General features: G+C 34.1%; 2 protein-coding genes across 2 annotated transcripts in view; one reads left to right on the top strand and one right to left on the bottom strand.

The window, feature by feature from the left end:
* Window positions 1-19142, top strand: part of kek2 (kekkon 2) — a 597210-nt gene that overhangs the window by 265480 nt on the left and 312588 nt on the right. The window lies entirely within an intron of this gene.
* On the bottom strand, window positions 90-9763 carry LOC135849342 (esterase FE4-like). Its single transcript, XM_065369728.1, has 10 exons — window positions 8847-9763; window positions 8490-8630; window positions 8108-8264; window positions 3173-3358; window positions 2852-3057; window positions 2596-2752; window positions 2346-2512; window positions 722-875; window positions 469-601; window positions 90-375 (listed from the first exon to the last, which is right to left on the bottom strand). Exons 1-10 carry the CDS (start codon window positions 9027-9029, stop codon window positions 210-212), a joined length of 1650 nt encoding a protein of 549 aa, XP_065225800.1. The 5' UTR covers window positions 9030-9763; the 3' UTR covers window positions 90-209.

Raw genomic sequence — 19142 nt, 5'->3', positions numbered from 1 at the left:
CAATAAGGTCATCGAACCCATATTACGAGTACCTAGCACTATAGAGAAGAATACACGTACACCAAACCTAAAAATAAAGACACGAGAGCGAAAAAAAAAAAACAAGAAAACTTTATTTTACATTACACAAACATACGTTCACGTACATGAAGTCTTAAGTATAAAAAAAAAGAAGAAAAAAAAACATAAAAGCGAGAGAGAAAAGAATGTTAAAAAATATTATAAGGTTTAGCGACCGGATCAAGTAAATTTTTCAAAAACTCTAACCTTTTTCCAAACAATTTACCCTCGATCATTTTCAAATCATCGGTAATCTGTAAATAACAAGGCTCGCTAGAAGTTGACGGTTTCCAATCAATAACATGCGATGGGTTTCTATACACAAAAGAACAAAAACAAAAACAAAAATCAGCTCATCGCTGTGACGTGATGGTTTCAAAACATAAAATCGTACTTAGCTACACTTACCCTCGTTTAGCGAAATTTGTCCACATTCGAGACATATTCTCGATTACTTTAAAACAATCTCCTTCGAGTTTCGGATGGAATGGCATGACAAGTGGATGGAACAAGTAGAATAATTCGTCAGCGTGGGCAGCCCCTGTACAGGTAAGTAAATGGCCGGGTAAACGAAAGTTTTTTTAAATTAATAAATCACACTCTGGAGACGAGCGTAAGTGACCAACTTCGCGGTGTTGGAAAGAAAACTAGAGTACTTTACCTTTTAATTTGGTTTTTTTGTTGAAATTCACTAGTCTGCTGAGGAAATTTAGTTTACCAGAATACGCGAATTCGTAAATATAAGGAGGATGGTCTGAATTTATCAGGAAATCCAACGCTTCGTACGTGCAATAGAAATATATGTCTGTATATAACTGAAATATTCAAAAAAATTGTATCGATTAGATGAGTTTAAATGTCTTTGAATAGTGGCGCACGTAAGAGAGGGGAGTGAAAAGAGCTTCGGCGTTCCTCAAATAAAAAATGGACCTCGGATTCGGAATCAGCGCCCTTGAAAACCATGGAATCGATATACATGACGATATCTTATCAGTTTTCAAAGTCTCCCTCCCCTCTCCTCAACCCTTCACCCTTATAAAAATATACCGAGCTTTGAACTTCACTGAGGGAAAAATGAGCCCGGAATTCGAAATCAGCACTACTGAAAACTATGAAATCGATATGCACGATGATACACTTTTCAAAGTCAACCCCCCCACCCCACCCCTCACCCTTACAAAAATATAATGGGCTCCAATCTTCACCAAATGAAAAATGGACCTCGGATTCGGAATCAGCGTCCTTGAAACCCATGGAATCGATATACATGACGATATCTTATCAGTTTTCAAAGTCCCCCTCCCTTCCCCTCCCCTCTTCTCCTCGCCCTTATAAAAATATAACGAGCTTTGAACTTCACTAAGGGAAAAATGAGCCCGGGATTCGAAATCAGCACTACTGAAAACTATGAAATCAATATGCATGATGATATCTTATCACTTTTCACAGTCAACCCCCCCCCCCAACCACATCCCCTCACCCCAACAAAAATATAATGGACTCCAATCTTCATCAAATGAAAAATGAACCAGATATTTGAAATCAGCACTACTGAAAACTATGAAATCGATACACATGATGATATCTTATCATTTTTCAAAAATCACCCCCTTTCCCCCTCTGGTCCACTCACCCTTACACAGATTTCATGGGCTGAAATCTTCACCAAATAAAAATATGAACTCGGGATTTGAAATCAGCACTACTGAGAACAATGGAATCGATATAAGTACATGACAATATATCACATTTTTCATTCCACAACCCCCTAGCCCCCTCCCCTGCACCTCAAAGAGTTACGTATAATTTCACTTTTATTTCAAAATGTGGAATATGTTTTCAAAGACGTGTTTATTCCAACGATCCAACCCCATAAGAATTTTGTTACCTAATTTAGAAAGAATTTTGATGTCAGGAGGGTGGGGGTGAGAGAGGGGAGGGTGATAAAAAAATGATAAAAATCCTTCACGCATATCGATTTCAAGGTTTTAGGACCTCGCGAGTTCAAAAATGGAGTCCATTTGACGATTTGAGTTTTCCAAATGAAAAAGTCAACAGGCTGATAATTTTCACCATTTTTTGACCACTTTTTTTCACATATTTGACATAATAGAAGCAAAAGACTTTTACGAATATCAAACCATTTAGGGACTCTCTCGTATTTTAGGGATTTTCAACACGCCTCCTTGTCCCTACCCAGCTACAAACATTTGTAGAGAAATTGTGGGTGCGCCACTTTTACCATAATTACATTAAATAGTAAGTATATTGAAATTCATACTTACATCTATTAATTCGTACGCTGTGTCCATTCCTACTTCTTTATCTCCGAAGTAGAATTGTTTTATTTTTGTGCTGAGCTCAGGTACGAGGGCAGGATCAACCTTAAAATTATCAGTCACTACGAGGGTAAAATCTTCACGCACTTTATGCATAAGTTTTTTATGCATTTCTGAAACAAATCAATCCTAATGAGTTTCAAAGCACCTTTTGACGATTCCATTGGTAGGTACATTGGATGAAATTCTGCATTACCTACGAACAATAACATGCCCTCTTTATCGTTAACTCCAAATATGGTGGGAACTGGTGTAGCGCTTTTGCACAAATTTTCCGGAAAATCTGGTAGGAAGGCGCCTTCTTTGATTTCTTCGACTGATGGCGATATATTCGCGATTCTTGCTGGGTATTTCTACATTAAAATCATATAAAATGAAACGGAATAAGATAAATTTTTTCAACGCCTGCGAGCTGTGATAAATAATAATAATTGATAAAGAGTTCCTCGTACATCTCTGTATGCTAAAATCATATCTACACCGGCTACAGTTAATTTTTTGGCTGGTAGTTTTTTCAAATACTGCAGTAATTCTTTTTTATCAGTTCCTTGGAATCCGCATCGTTTACCAACATCGAAAGCTTGATCTAACGGGTTATAAGTGATGGACCACGAACATATGGATGTTCCACTTTGCATAATAGCTTTGTTAAATAATCCTACAATATATTATGACGAAGAAAAATCACGTTAGTTCATCATTATACGGAGGAGATTGATGGACGATGACGTGACAACGCTATTTCCAGGTGATTGATATTTACAAACTTGTACCTTTGGACATGGGAGACAGTAAATGGTAATGTACTGCAGATCCTCCGGCGCTTTCGCCAAAAATCGTGATATTTTCTGGATCTCCGCCAAACTGGGCTATATTATCTTTGACCCATTTTAAAGCTAATACTTGATCTTTGAGTCCAACGTTGCCTGGACATTCGGGTAATCCTAAGTTTAGGAAACCTGCACGTGAAGAAAAAATAAACGTTGTTAATAGACGACTAGAGATGATGGCCTTGAGAATAATAAAATAAAGATATCGAAGTCGCAGCTAGATTGATTTTACTATCAAATTTTTAATAGCAGGGGCGAATTTTAAGTTCGTGAGGTAATGAATCAATAAAGTGAAGGAAGGTCAACGTATGTGAATTTTCGCTTTATTGCGATGTCATTATCGCACCTAAGTTGCAATCGTGGCTAGATTTTTTTTTTACTATTATTGGGTTAATAAATTAAAAAGGTGTTATGGTTGCATTGACTTTTGACAGAAAAGGAAAACCAGAAACGTGTTCTGTTTGACTTCGTGGCCCTGGAAAATTATTGAGATACGTACTCGTATTTTTTAGCTCTGAAGTGACATAAGTATAATAATGAGACAGATTTTGAAATTGAAAATTGATTTGGTGGTAAGATAAAGCAAAAGTGGGAATGACTTTTGGATAGAATTTTTATCAATTTGACGAAAGAAAAATGGGAGGTGAATTAAAATTTCGAAGTAGCTAGCGAGACTACATAATTTTTACAAATCAACTTGATCCGAAATCACCAACAAAAAAAGGACGAGATATTCATATATTTTCAGTTGGAGCATCTCAATGATACCTTTAAAATGAACCCAAAAATTGAAAATTTGAACCCTAAGGATTTTTTCAATTCCCAAAAATGACAATATTTCTCTTTCAACATTTTTCAAAACGAGGATGGACTTCGTTAGAGAAAGAAATCAAGAGCAAAGTGAACAAAATTTTCCAACACTATTGAGCTGTTTGAAAAAAAAAACTGGAAAATAGCTAACTTACCTACGTATTAAAATTTTTTAAGTTGAAATGCATATTTCTACATTCTAAAAATTCATTACTGATCCAAAAATGAAATTCAGTTTTTTACCAACTAACAAAAAATTTGGAGTAAAGAAGGGCTGAAAGGTATCCATTCTTGAGATTTTCGCAGTTTTTTCATCTCATAAATTTTTTGAAGGGGGGAAGGAAAGATTTCCACAAAAAATAAATACCTAGTAGAAAAATTTGGAATTTTTTTCACGAACAAGTAATTGAATCACATTGAATTTTTGAACTTAGCTCAAAATACCTCAAAATTTGAGTGCTCTACCCCCCTCTTAAATTACCCTTAACGATGAGAAAATTCGTACTCCACAAATTTCTAACTCTTTAGGTATATTCGTAGGTAATAATAAAAATCATCAATTTTTCTCAAAAAATGTTTTTTTTTTATATACTTATTAAAGGTAAAAAATCTCATACTTAGGTCATATTTTTCTCACAATGCAATCAAATTAAATTAGACTTTGAAACTCAGTTCAAAAATTTAAGTTTCTTCTCCCCAGGAAAAAATGAATCACGTCTAATATGTAAAATTGTATGCTCTATAAATTTTTTCGGTATCAATTTTTTGGTGGAACTTTCAATCTTTCTCAAGACTCGATCTTTTCTGACAATGAAAAATTGTCAAAGCATCTGAAATTTTCTCTTGAATCGAAATTTGAATCTCAGGTCAAAATATCTCAGGATTTGAGTGCCCCGAAAAAAACCAATCGGCATATGACAATAACAATAGGAGTAATTGCACCCCCGCCGATCCTCCGGGACAACTTTTTTTTAAAGGGGACATCCTAAGGAACATTTTAAAGCAAACTTGCCAAAAAAAAGTTGGCCTTACTTACAAAATGGCGGCCATTTTGATTGACAGGTCAGCCGAAATCGCAGATTTTGCGTTTTAACATAGGGCTTGCACAAACTTTTTCAAACTTTACAAAGGTGGGTCGAAAGATCATGCAAAAATTTATCACCTGTCAAAATTTCAAGTGCTAAAGTGTTTTTTTCGATTTTTGGTGAATTTTTGAAAATCCAATTTGAGCCAAAAATGTGGGAAAAAATCAAAATTTTACCAAACTGACCAAGAAAGCTGAAATTTGAGATATACCCTATTTTCGATATGCCAAATCGATTGGAAATGGTTTCAACCCGTTTTGAGCAGTTCTGGAGCTTCCAGCAGATTTTTGAAACTCGAAATTCCCACAAAATTCCATCAAACTGGAGTTGTAAAGCTAGAATTTATTCTAAAAACTAATTTCAATACGCTACGAAGTACTGTAGGTGAATTTCAAGACATTTTGGAGCCTCCAGCGTCTTATTGAAAATTCCTGAAGCCTCCAGCAGATTTTTGAAACTTTAAATTTTCGTAAAATTTCATCAAATGGAGATGGAAAGCTGAAATTTACTCTACACTCCAATTTTAACACCCTCTGCAGACGACTTCAGGTGAGTTCAAGTAATTTTAGGGCCTCCAGCGATTTTTTTTGAAAACTACTGGAGCCTCCCGCAGATTTTTTAAAATTAAAATTTTCACAAAATTTCATCAAATGGAGATGGAAAGCTGAAATTTACTCTACACTCCAATTTTAACACCCTCTGAAGACGACTTCAGGTGGGTTCAAGTCATTTTAGGGCCTCCAGCGACTTTTTTGAAAATTACTGAAGCCTCCAGTAGATTTTTGAAACTTGAAATTTTCCCAACATTAATTTATCAAATGGAGTTGGCAAGCTGAAATTTACCTCGCAGACTACATGGTGGTTTCAAATGGTTTTGAAGCTTCCAGCTCCATTTAGAAAATTTCAATTTTCCAAAAAAACGTCATATGTACAACCTTTCAAAAAGTTGCTGGAGGCGCCAAAACGACTTGAAATTCACCAGCAGTCAACTTCGTAGCGTATTGAAATTAGTTTGCAGAATGAATTTTGACTCTCCATCTTAGTTTGATGAAATTTTGGGGAAATTTCAAGTTTCAAAAATCTGCTGGAGGCCTCAGGAATTTTCAAAAAGTCGCTGGAGGATCCAAAACGACTTGAAATCCTCCTGCAGTTGACTTCGTAGCGTATAGAAATTAGTTTTTAGAATAAATTCTAGCTTTACAACTCCAATTTGATGGAATTTTGTGGGAATTTCGAGTTTCAAAAATCTGCTGGAGGCTCCAGAACTGCTCAAAACGGGTTGAACTCATTTCTAATCGATTTGGCATATCGAAAATAGGGTATATCTCAAATGTCAGCTTTCTTGGTCAGTTTGGTAAAATTTTGATTTTTTCCCTCATTTTTGGCTCAAATTGGATTTTCAAAAATTCACCAAAAATCGAAAAAGGCACTTTAGCACTTGAAATTTTGACAGGTGATAAATTTTTGCATGATCTTTCGATCTACCTTTGTAAGGTTTGAAAAATGTCGTACAAGCCCTATGTTAAAACGCAAAATCTGCGATTTCGGCTGACCTGTCAATCAAAATGGCCGCCATTTTTTAAGTAAGGCCAACTTTTTTTTGGCAAGTTTGCTTTAAAATGCTCCTTAGGATGTCCCCTTTAAGAAAAAAGTTGTCCCGGAGGATCGACGGGGGGGAGGGGGTGGGTGCAATTACTCGTATTGTCATATGCCGGACTAATATGATCCTCAATTTTAATCAAAAACCATTCTTCCCCATAAAAAATTTTTTTAAAAAAGCTGTAAAAAATCTCAAATTTTTCAGACAAAAGTTATCGAATCAAGTTGAACTTCTCTGAACTCAGCTCACAATGTCTTAGAACACGAAGGCATTGGACAAAATGGTATCACATCACTGCTAATAATATCTATAATAGGTAATCATTAGGTAATCAATTTCATGCTGTAAAATTCTGCTTTACGTCACTTTATTCCACATCATTTTACGATTAAAAAGTTGTTTTTTCTAATTGAGCTTAAAACACCTATCTCAAAACCAGAGCCTCCCAGAAAAAAAATGAATCATATTTTCAACTGAATGGGAAATTGTATGCATCACAATTTTTCCTATCTTCTTCTTTTTCGTACAGCCTCAGCCTTTGCTTCTTCTCAGAAATTGATTGATCGAGAGATAAAAATATCTACTAGTTAAATATAAGTATTCAGAATTTTCAACAAAATCTGATGCAAGTTGAACATTCCAATTAAACTCAAAATATTTCCACAGCTAAAATCTGCAGAAAAAAATCGAATCAGGTACTCGCTGATAGATAATTTTCCAGTCTGCAATTTCGCTTCTCTTCGGCCTTCGGGATTCCTTAGAACTCTTCATTTTTCTCAGAAAATCTACCCACTTCTTAGGATGAAAAATTAGAAATTTTATGAGCAACTTCTTCGTAATTTGTTTGAAAAAAAAGTTTTTGTATTTTCGAGAAAGTAAATTTCTTTCTGAACCACTGTTCAAAATGACTAGTTCTTAACATGCAGGCATTTTAAAAATATCCGAGTTTTTATAACGATTAAAAATTCCAATCATTCTCTATTCTCAATACTAATCGTCTTACACACACAAAAAACAGACATATGTAATTCCATTCATGGTATTTCAATGAGCCTGCGGGGATTCTCCATTGAGCAACGATGACTGATATAAAAATTTGCGTGGCATTAGTAGTCAGGCGAGATTCTCTAGACACAACCAGTAGGAGATTGTAGATTAAGTAAGAGGAGCGCAAGATCGGCCAATGCAACCAGTTGTATAATAGGTAATCGTACTAACGACCTGTGTAAAGTAGAGATTGATGTCAAGTTGCTCGTATAGACCTATTTTTTTTCTCTAGATGCGAAACGATTTAGAGAAAACAATACGTGAACTATGATTCAAATTCGAATTCAAAATTGAAAAAAAATACAAAAAAACAAACTCATTATTAAATTACCGTACCTAATACTTGTAGTCGATAGTTAATGGTCACTAATATAACATCTCGTGGAGTTAAATAATCCGCCGAGTATGCTTTCCTCGATCCGGATCCAAGGCAAAATCCGCCACCGTGAATAAACACCATAACAGGTTTTGGCTCATCCGTTTTGCAAGGAGGCTAAAAATAGTTACCAACGTTATAGTACGAGTATGTATGTAATACGTGCCATAATCATCATCACCATCAGGCATCATTCCTCTTATCATTAAGAGCATGCTTTATCGTACTATAATATGGCCGGAAACGTGTACATATACAACGTACATGACCGGAAACCTATTAAAATATAAGATGTAGGAGTAGATATCCTACTCGTACCATAGATAAAAAGATACTACTCACTGAAGGCGTAAAAACGTTCAAATATAGACAGTCTTCGGACCCGATGACGATTTTTTTGAACAAAAAGTCCACCTGTTGGCAAATGCCTCTTTCGGTGGTCGCATCGTAGACTCCATCCCAAGATGTGGCCGGTTCTGGAGCCTGTAAACATTTATAAACGAATCGAGAATAGAAAATAGGTACCTAGTACAATACGTCGATCTATTTAAAAAAGCACGTCGAGCTCTCGAGCAGGCCGGAAACGTATAAAACGTATAAATTGGCACTGATAAAGCGAGCAAGAGTAATCACAATACGAGTACATTATCGTACATTGTTGATAGCGGTAGGAGGAATAGAATAGCGATGAAGGCTTACTTGAAATCGTAACTCGCCCAGAGGCGGTTTAGCGTACGGTATTCCTAAAAAAGCGTAATAGTCCGTTTTCGTCAGCACCGATTGGAATTCTCTGCCTCGTAATTTACCTTGCTTCAATTCGACGATCAGGTCTTCGCAGGGGCCCGAGCAACACGACGTCAGACGGCTGCGTATGTTACCCATGATGATGGAGAAAACGATGAGTCAGCTCGGGGGTGGCGGTGGCCTTTGATTTAGGCGCGAAAAAGCTCGTCTTCGCGCTGACACGTGTTTATTGCACCGATACTAATTCACACACTGATACGGCCACTGTTCGAGCTCGATTTCGCGATAATTTTCCATCGCTGGTTCGACACCATATATACACACACGTATCGGAATAACGAAGCGACACCATACACACACGTCGAGTCTCTGTGACGTTTACAGTGCGATACTGAGACAGCCCTATAGCCAAGCTAAAGCCAGAGCTACAGCGCCACAACAACAACAGCCAGCCGGAGTCTCTCGCACTCTCGCACACGTATTACGACTACGAGTACGACTGCGAAATTTTCAACGCGTTAGTCGACCATGTGATTACAAAAAAACACCACACAACAGGAATATTTTAGCTCGATACACGCGTTCAACCGGTTTCGAATTCGATATATTTTTCAAAACAGCCGAAAACAAACACGCAAACGAGTAGATCTAGCTGCACACATTACTCATTATCGCCATAACCGCGCCGGTATACTCGATTGGGAGTTTTTCAGCGAAAAAAACACATCAACGTTAACGCACTGTGTGTAGGTATATTACCTACTACCGTTCGTACTTCTTCAACTACAACACATATGTACACTTTTAATAACCCGATTTTAAAATTATTTGTAATCGTTGCCAACAAGCGAGAGGGAAACACTTCTACATTCTATACTCGCGTCGTCGTTGTCGCGGTACAGCACGCAGCACAGCTGATAAATAACAAAAACGCCTTCTTATACTCGTATTCTGTACGAATAAGAGTACTATAATGAATGCGTCACCCGTAGACTATTCCTCGGTGCCGAACTTGGCGCTAGTCTTATTGATTTTTTTTACCCTCTAAAAATGTTCATACATCATTATCATCCTCGTCGCTGGCCTCCTGGGTCTGGCTGGGTATCGTTGTCGCTTTCATTCAGCTGCTGCATGGTACAGTGAACCTATAATGTACAAGCACGAATACCAGAATGTGTAAAGGCGTAAGCTACTTTGTATTATCATTGTGTGGGATGTCGTGTCGCTGAATTGGATAACGGTAACCTACGAGTATCCTTATTCGTTATGTTTAAAGATTTGCTATTCCTTGCTCGAATTGGAATATTTCACGTGGAGTGGAATTTTATCATTATGACGAATTCGAGAAGACTATAGTTTTTCGAATAGATGATTTTTCGTCATTTTTTTCAGCTTTTCGCGGCAATTCTTACAATTTTTCAGATCTTTTTGAAATAATATTTTGGACGAATGCCAATTCTCGAAAGTTGTAATTTCGTTATTATTTGTACCCCCTCTCCACCCCAAACACCCGAAAAGAATACTGATTTTCACCTTATAATATCTGTTTAAAAGGTCCTCTCGTTTATAAGATTCTGGGTATTCTTTTTTTTTTTACAAATTTGTCCAATTCAAAAATGTATATTTTTGAAAAAATTGTCAAAAATCGTCAATTCTTGAAAAAATGGATAAAAAGTGTCAATTTTTGAAAAAATAGACATAAAACGTAAATTTGTGGAAAAGATTGCCAAAAAAGTGTCATTTTTTTAAAAAATTGCAAAAAGAATCAATTTTTGGAAAAATTGTCAAAAAGTGTCAGTTAGGGAAAAATAGCTATATAAAGTGTCAAATTTTGAAAAAGTTTGTCATAAAAGTGTCAATTTTTGGCAAAGTTGCCAAAAAGGGTAATTTTTTGGAAAAGTTGACCAAAAGTGTCAATTCTTGGAAAAGCTGTCAAAAAGTATCAATTTTTAGAACAGCAGTTGCCAGAAAGAGTCATTTTTTGGAAAAATTGCCAAAGGTGGCCATTTTAGGAAAAACTGCCAACAAGTGTCAATTTTTTGGAAAAGTTGTCATAAAGTGATAATTTTTGAAAAAGTTACCAAAAAGTGTTATTTTTTGAAAAAAATTGCCAAAAAATGTAAATTTTTGGAAAAATATGTAGCTATAAAAGTGTCAATTTTTGAAATGATAGCTAAAAAACGTAAATTTGTAAAAAAGTTGCCAAAGTGTAATTTTTTAAAAAAAATTGCCAAAAAGTAGGTATATCTATCAATTTTTGAAAAAGTTGTCATAATTTGTCAATTTTTGGAAAAGCTGCCTAAAAGTATCAATTTTTGAAACAGTTGCTAAAAAGAGTCAATTTTTGGAAAAATTCCTAAAAAGTGTACTTATATTTTTGGAAAAATTCCTAAAAAGTGTCAATTTTTGGAAAAACTGCCAAAAAGTGTCAATTTTTTGGAAAAGTTGTCATAATGTGATAATTTTTGGAAAAGTTGCCAAATGTGTCAATTCTTGGAAAAGCTGTCAAAAAGTATCAATTTTTGGAACAGTTGCCAGAAATAGTCATTTTTTGGATAAAAATTGCAAAAAAGTGTCAATTTATTGGAAAAGTTGTCAATAAGTGTCAATTTTTGAAAAAGTTGCCAAAAAGTGTATTTTTTTGAAAAAATTGCCCAAAAATGTCAATTCTTGGAAAAATACCTAAGAATAAAGTGCCAATTTTTGAAAAAATAGCCAAAAAACGTAAATTTCTGGAAAAGTTGCCAAAATTTGCATGTTTAAAAAAAATGACTAAAAGTTTCAATTTTTGAAAAAATTGTCAGAATGTGTCAATTTTTGGAAAAGTTGTCAAAAAGTGTCAGTAATGGAAAAATAGCTAAATAAAGTGTCAAATTTTGAAAAAGTTGTCATAAAAGTGTCAATTTTTGGCAAAGTTGCCAAAAAGTGCAATTTTTTAGAAAAGTTGACCAAAAGTGTCAATTCTTGGAAAAGTTGTCAAAAAGTATCAATTTTTGGAAAAGTTGCCAAAAAGAGTAAGTTTTTGGAAAAATAGCCAAAAAGTGTCAATTTTTGAAAAAATTGTCACAAAGTGTCATTTTTTGAAAAAATTGCCAAAAAATGTCAATTTTTGGAAAAATATCTAAAAAAGGGTCAATTTTTGAAAAAATAGCCAAAAAACGTGAAAAAGTTGCCAAAAAGTGCATTTTAAAAAAAAAAGCCGAAAATGATTTTTGGAAACGTTGTCAAAAAGTGTCAGTTACAGAAAAATAGCTGAATAAACTTGTAAAAGTTGTTATAGAAGTGTCAATTTTTGGCGAAGATGCCAAAAAGTGTAATTTTTTGGAAAAGTTGACCAAAAGTGTCAATTCTTGAAAAAATAGCCAAAAAGTGTCAATTTTTGAAAAAGGAGTCAATAAGCGTCGATTTTTGGAAAAGTTGCCAAAAAGAGTCAATTTTTGGAAAAATAGCCAAGAAGTGTCAATTTTTGGAAAAATATTAAAACATTTTCATTTTTGGAAAATCCGTCAAAATGCGTCGATTTTTGGGAAAAAATTTCAAGAAACGTAAATTTGTAGAAAAATAGGTAGGTAGTAAAATTGTAACTTTTGCCAAAATTTCTCAGAAATTTGTGCTTTTTTGCCAAAACGTCTAAAGATGAATTTATTTCTGCCTCGAGCCTTGCCTTTCCCAAAATCACTTAAAAGCTTCTTTTTTTTGCAAAATTTAATTCCCCCTCCAATTTATTTCATTTTTTCAGTTTTATAACAATTTTTTTATTAAATTTCCTTCGTGCCCCCTCCCCCTTATTGTTCCCACCAATAATCCCTGCTTACACTGATTAAGAGAGAAGGGGAAGGGAGATTTCAAATGTTATCGGGGCGAATGTTATCAATTATTTCTCGGTGTTTATGGGGCTCAGATGGGGAGATGGGAGGGTAAGTTGATCTTACTTTGAAAGCTCAAATTTTAACGACCTTATTAGTAAACCCCTTTAACGTCGTGTAATTGCATTTTTTTGTAAAATTAGCCCAGTTTTGGGTTCGAGTACCTACTTCAATTTTGTTTAATATAAATTTTTTCGTGGCTTCTACAACAACACCCACCTAATTAAGAGCAATTTCAAAAATAACCAACAAAAATTTCAAAAATTCGAAGTCAAGCTTTTTTAGAAGCTCAATTTTTTGAAAATTTTTCAAAAATTCAGGATACGTATATTTTTAAGATGTTTTACAATTATTATTAACTTTTCGTAATGGCATTCGCAAAGCCATTATCAAAATTCGAAATAAAACAGGGTTAACCGGGGGGGGGGGAGAAGGGAGACGTTGAAAACGATTTCATTCACACCTATTGCTCTTATAAAATTCATTTTTAAAAATTGGAATTCTAACACGCAATTTTACCTTATAAATTCAACAGGTTTTTGAAATTTTGGCGCCTTTGCTGATCCATACGTATATGTAAATTTCTATTTTATTCAAAATGAAAATATTTGCAAATAATTCTCAAATATTTTGGACAGTTGCAGTTTTCACCAGGGCTGTTCTCTGAGCTAAGTTACTTCATTCACTTGTTTCATAATGTTCCATTAAAGTCATTTTGTTTCGTTCCAGCCAAAAAGGCAAAAAAGTGAAAAAAGTATACATTTTTTTATTGGTTTGAAGACTATACCCTGTCTTTGACCTTTCTATTTTCCATAAAATCAAATCAAATTCTTGAAATTTTCATTTTTTATTACATACGAATGTAGATGAGAAAACCTTTTGATGAATATGGCAATAATATGTATTTGGCTGAAAATTGAAATATTTCGCTCAAATAGAATGACAGTTGACTCATCTAACTTTTTTGTTTCATTTGTTTCAGGTGAGTACAAATAATTTCCGTGACAATGAAAAACATTGAAAACACATCAAGTATGTTACTACAAATATGTAGGTACTTCACATAATAATTAGTATAATTATGTAATACCTACAAGTACAAATCATACTGTTTGGAAGAGGGAGGAGGAGGAGGGCGGGATTGTCTGAAATCCTGAAAAATAATACGATCATGGTTTTCTCCCATTCGAAAATGGATTATTTTTATCCGATATAAGTCAACTTTTGAACCATTTGGGATTAAAAACACAAGATTCACTGACCAACTTATTCTACGTACTAAATAATTGACGTAATTACTTTTCGAGCGAATCGTGAATCACTTCAAACGCTGAATTTTTCACTACTCATCAAGGAAATCTTTTCAACTGGCTCAGTCTAATTCAAATAAAACCAGTCAGTTTCAGAGATCGTGTTCTAAAGTAAGACTTTCATATATCTACCAACTTACGATGGTACTTTTTTAAAATTTTGTATGTTTTTTTTTTTTTTAAACATAATGAACTGATGTAAATAATTACTCAATTACAACTCTCTAATTAGAAAAATACCAGCCAAAAATCGAAAAAATAAAAACTTTAGCAACTAAAATATTGGTAAATGGAGACTTTCGAGACATTCTTTGGAAAATAAACAAAAAGTGAAATAATTCCGTAGTAAAAATATTATTTCATCAGTTCTTTTTCAATTTTTAATTTTTTTTATGAAAAATATAAAATTTTTAACTTTAGTTTGAGTTATAGAAATTTATAAAACACTCGACTATAATTAATTATTCAAATTCGAATATGTTCAAGAGCACTGATGAAGGAGGGGGAGATAGAAGGGATCAGAGACCTGATTCAAAAAAAAAAAAAAAATGTATCTGAATATTTTGAGCTCTTCGCCCTCAAATTGACAACAATTGACAAGCTACATCAGAGTTATTATTATTTTTTTTTTTTGAATTTCAATGAAGTTGATCCAGCATCCGCCTCCTCCTTCCCCCATTTCAGCTCAAAGTGAAATGATAATGCAGCAAACCCATCTAAGGCATAGACTACCATGTTGAATGCAGTCTTTCGCCCATTAGAAAAATTTCAGATCTCCATTTAACTCCATTAATTCCATAGACTTTAATTAAAATCATTACTAAGTACGTTTAGGTCCACGTATGGCAGTAAAATATTCATCGTTAGCTTTTAAAATAATTATTCAAGGTAACAACGCTACTTCGACAACCAAATCACATCAATTTACCTAATTACTTTTCCGTGACATTGCGCGTCGTTAAACTCATTATTCGGCAATTTTCATTTTCGTCTGAAATTTTAACGCGAATACAATTCGACAATATTCACGCAACAAGAAATAATTGAGTGATAAATCATCGAGTCGTCGATAGTAGTTGCATAGGTACCTACATAGTACATACAACAGAAGTAAGTATATATACGGAACCGCGAGCAATGCCCCAGTACTTTTCCATACGATCGCTGCTCTAATAAATTGGCAACACTGCCACTGTTTTCGTCGAGAGAGTCGCGTCGGTGTAATTTTATTACAGTCTACGGGGTCAAATTATTCATTTTTGCACAATTCGAAACATTCTCAAGTGGAAATTACCTACTTGAGAATATTGCTGAATCATTTTACTTACCTCTACCAACGAGCATCTAATTCAATTTTTTAAATTCCCACTGTGATGCAGGATGCCCGAAGCTATAAAATTTCTTCCGAGCGTTACTGAGAAAAATTTCATTCTTGTAATTCGTGAACTTAACGGAACGAAATTAAGTTAGATATTGCGAAAAAAAAATTGTTAGTTTTTCGTTGGCAAAATATTTGTGAACAGGGAAAAAGAAACAAGGAAAAGATGTTATGTAATCGAAAATGAAGAGGAATTTTTTTTCGTCACAAAGCATTAAATTGCTTTGTTCATCTAAACGTCATAATTGATTCTTTTTTTCCAACGAGAGATTTCGGTAAGTTATTCGTCAAGTTACATTAACCCTTTGAGACTGGTCGAGAAGAATCTGACGAATGAAAATTAAAAAATTTCATTGTATGGAAAGGAATAAATAAAACTTCGTTAAGCAGATTTTTAAAAAATTGAGGTCAACTCGAAATTTCATTTTGGAATTTGAGGAAATACTCGAAATAGGTGTTTTTTGTAGCCGGACTTCAAAAATAAAGTTTCGATGTTGGGATACGAAAATTTTCCAAAAAGTTTTACGTCAAAAATTTTTGAAACCAAAATCCAAAATTTTGGGAAAAAATGAAAAATGATTTTCTGCACAAGTTGTGGCAATTACAAATGTGCGAGTGACTCAATTTTCAAATAAAAAATTTTTTGGTTGAAAACAAAAATTATTTTGAAATTTTAGTCTGGAGGTGGTTCTAAAAGGTCCATTATGAAAAATATTATTTTTTGTTGGTAAATAAGTAAAATTTTTCAAACAGGTGCCAAAAGTTCAACTTTTTGAAATTTTTATCCCCTCAGATTCTTCTTGGCCGGTCTCAAAGGGTTAATTAAATGTTCAAAATCGACTGGAAGAAATCCTAGAAAAATTTTGAAAAAAAAATTTTTTACGAATGATATTTGAAACCACAAGTTAAAATTTTATTAATAAAGTGAAAATGCACTCGCAAAACTACTCAAGAAGCCAGACAAACATTCGTCGAAATCTTTCTTATTTTCAACGAAAAAGAAAACAGATAAGAGGTTCCACCTATTATCACAACAACGTGTCAATCAATCCAACAACTGAATTTTTTGAATACTAACTCCGGTGTTATTCTTTCTACAACGAAGCTATAAGCAGAACTAATAAAGTAATTAAAACATCGAGACAGGAAGGGGGGTTGAGAGGAGGTATCTGAATGACATTGCATACATAAATACACACTACGAGTATTTTTGAGAACGTATGTATAATACTTTCAAGTACGAATGGAATGTGCATCGTATTAAGTACATGTTCTAACATCACCGGTATTGTAAAGATTAAAAAAAAGGTGAAGTTATTTTGAAAATTTTTCAAGCTTCAACAACTAGGTACCAAAAAAAGAACTTGCATTGCGGATAGATATAGAAATGTTTTCAAAATACAAGCTCGAGATGGGTAGTCATGCATTTGGTAGGTACATACTAGGTACCTGGCGCTTCTCAACATTTCTCGGAAATAATTAGCTATACCTGTGTACCTTGGTATGAAGAATATTTGTATTTCTAGCTTATTTCACCTCGATGCTTGCGGTTTGCATAAAATAATTCAATTTTATACCGAAAAACATCATATTCTTCGCATAGGTACGTACGGAATACAAATAAGTACCGTAAATAAAATTCCGTGATACGAAATTCTAACATGAGCAGGTACCTACCTTACTATACACATAACAACCTTGGGTATAAGTAAATATTCGAACGAGTTTTTTTTTTAAATACTCGGTTAGTTTTTTTAAAAACATACTGAATTACTTTTGAGGATTATCATATTGTAGGTACATATGTACGATTAATCTGTGACGTTATATTGTATTTTAAAGGATATGTTGGGCGATTATTTACGTACGTTCGAAGAATATATTTTATTTTCACGTCATTAGAAAAATTATACTACAAGCTTTCCATAGCCTTGACGACAAGATGAGCTGATTCTCTATATGTTACTTGTACGGTTCCAGAATAGACTAATTAACTTATATGCTACTGTGTGATTAATTATCGCATTGTTTTGCGGGTAAAAAAGCATCGATGCGAGACCATAAGTATATGGAGGATGAAGTGAGAAACGCGTGCATTATTTTATAATATCATGGGCTAGTACAATACCTAACCTATACTTGCATGTAATGTACAACAGTCTATGCCATATGCAGCTGAGTAGACCTTGTTTCGCTAATCGAACAGGTTATTTCGCAATATGGCATTTAACACGGTGCGATCATTTGATCTAATCGCAAGATCATCATCATAACTTTACCTCTTGTTTCAGTTTAGATTTCAGACTTCGTCAATAGAACTTCAAGTACAGGGCAGGATTTCATGTAATGATGGAATTTTTCCTAGCTCTGCCACACTACAGAGAACGAAAATTTGTTGAAATGATTGGAATACATCAGCTAGGGTATCCTGGTCAATAATTTTTAGTGAATCATTCGCCAACGAATCGATTCATTATCAATTAATTTTCGGTGGATCATTAACGAACGAATTGAATAATATAGGACTTATTCGCGAACGAAATGAATTGATTCGTATAGTGAATCATTCGCGAACGAATCGAATAATTTGTTCAATTTTGGCGAATCATTCGCGAACGAATTGATTCGTATAAGTGACTCGTTCGCAAACGAATCGATTCATTTATTCAATTTTGGTGAATCATTCGCGAACGAATTGATTTGTACAAGTGACTCGTTTGCGAACGAATCGATTCAATTGATTAATTTTTGGTGAATCATTCACGAACAAATTGAATAATATATTCGCGAACGAAATGAATTGATTCGTATAAGTGAATCATTCGCGAACGAATCGATTCAATCGATTAATTTTTGGTGAATCACTCGCGAACGAATTGATTCGTATAAGTGACTCGTTCGCAAACGAATCGATTAATTTATTCAATTTTGGTGAATCATTCGCGAACGAATTGATTCGTATAAGTGACTCGTTCGCAAACGAATCGATTCAATTGATTAATTTTTGGTGAATCATTCACGAACAAATTGAATAATATATTCGCGAACGAAATGAATTGATTCGTATGAGTGAATCATTCGCGAACGAATCGATTCAATCGATTAATTTTTGGTGAATCACTCGCGAACGAATTGATTCGTATAAGTGACTCGTTCGCGAACGAATTGATTTGTCCAAGTGACTCGTTTGCGAACGAATCGATTCAATTGATTAATTTTCGGTGAATCATTCACGAACGAATTGAATAATATATTCGCGAACGAAATGAATTGATTCGTATACTTAAGTGAATCATTCGCGAACGAATCGATTCATTTATTCAATTTTGGTGAATCATTCGCGAACGAATCGATTCAATTGATTAATTTTTGGTGAATCATTCACGAACGAATTGAATAATATATTCGCGAACGAATCGATTCAATTGAATAATTTTTGGTGAATCATTCGCGAACGAATTGATTAATATATTCGCGAACGTAATGAATTGATTCGTATAAGTGAATCATTCGCGAATGAATCGATTCAATTAATTAATTGTTGGTGAATCAGTCACGAACGAATTGATTCGTATAAGTGACTCGTTCGCGAACGAATCGATTTATTCAATTAATTTTTGGTGAATCATTCACGAACGAATTGAATAATTTATTAGCGAACGAATTGATTCGTTTGAGTGATTCGTTCGCGAACGAA

The sequence above is a fragment of the Planococcus citri genome, chromosome 5, assembly GCF_950023065.1.
Source record: "Planococcus citri chromosome 5, ihPlaCitr1.1, whole genome shotgun sequence".
NCBI classification, from domain to species: domain Eukaryota; kingdom Metazoa; phylum Arthropoda; class Insecta; order Hemiptera; family Pseudococcidae; genus Planococcus; species Planococcus citri.
Note: the sequence above shows the minus strand (reverse complement) of the source record. Positions and strands in the feature narration are given on the sequence as shown.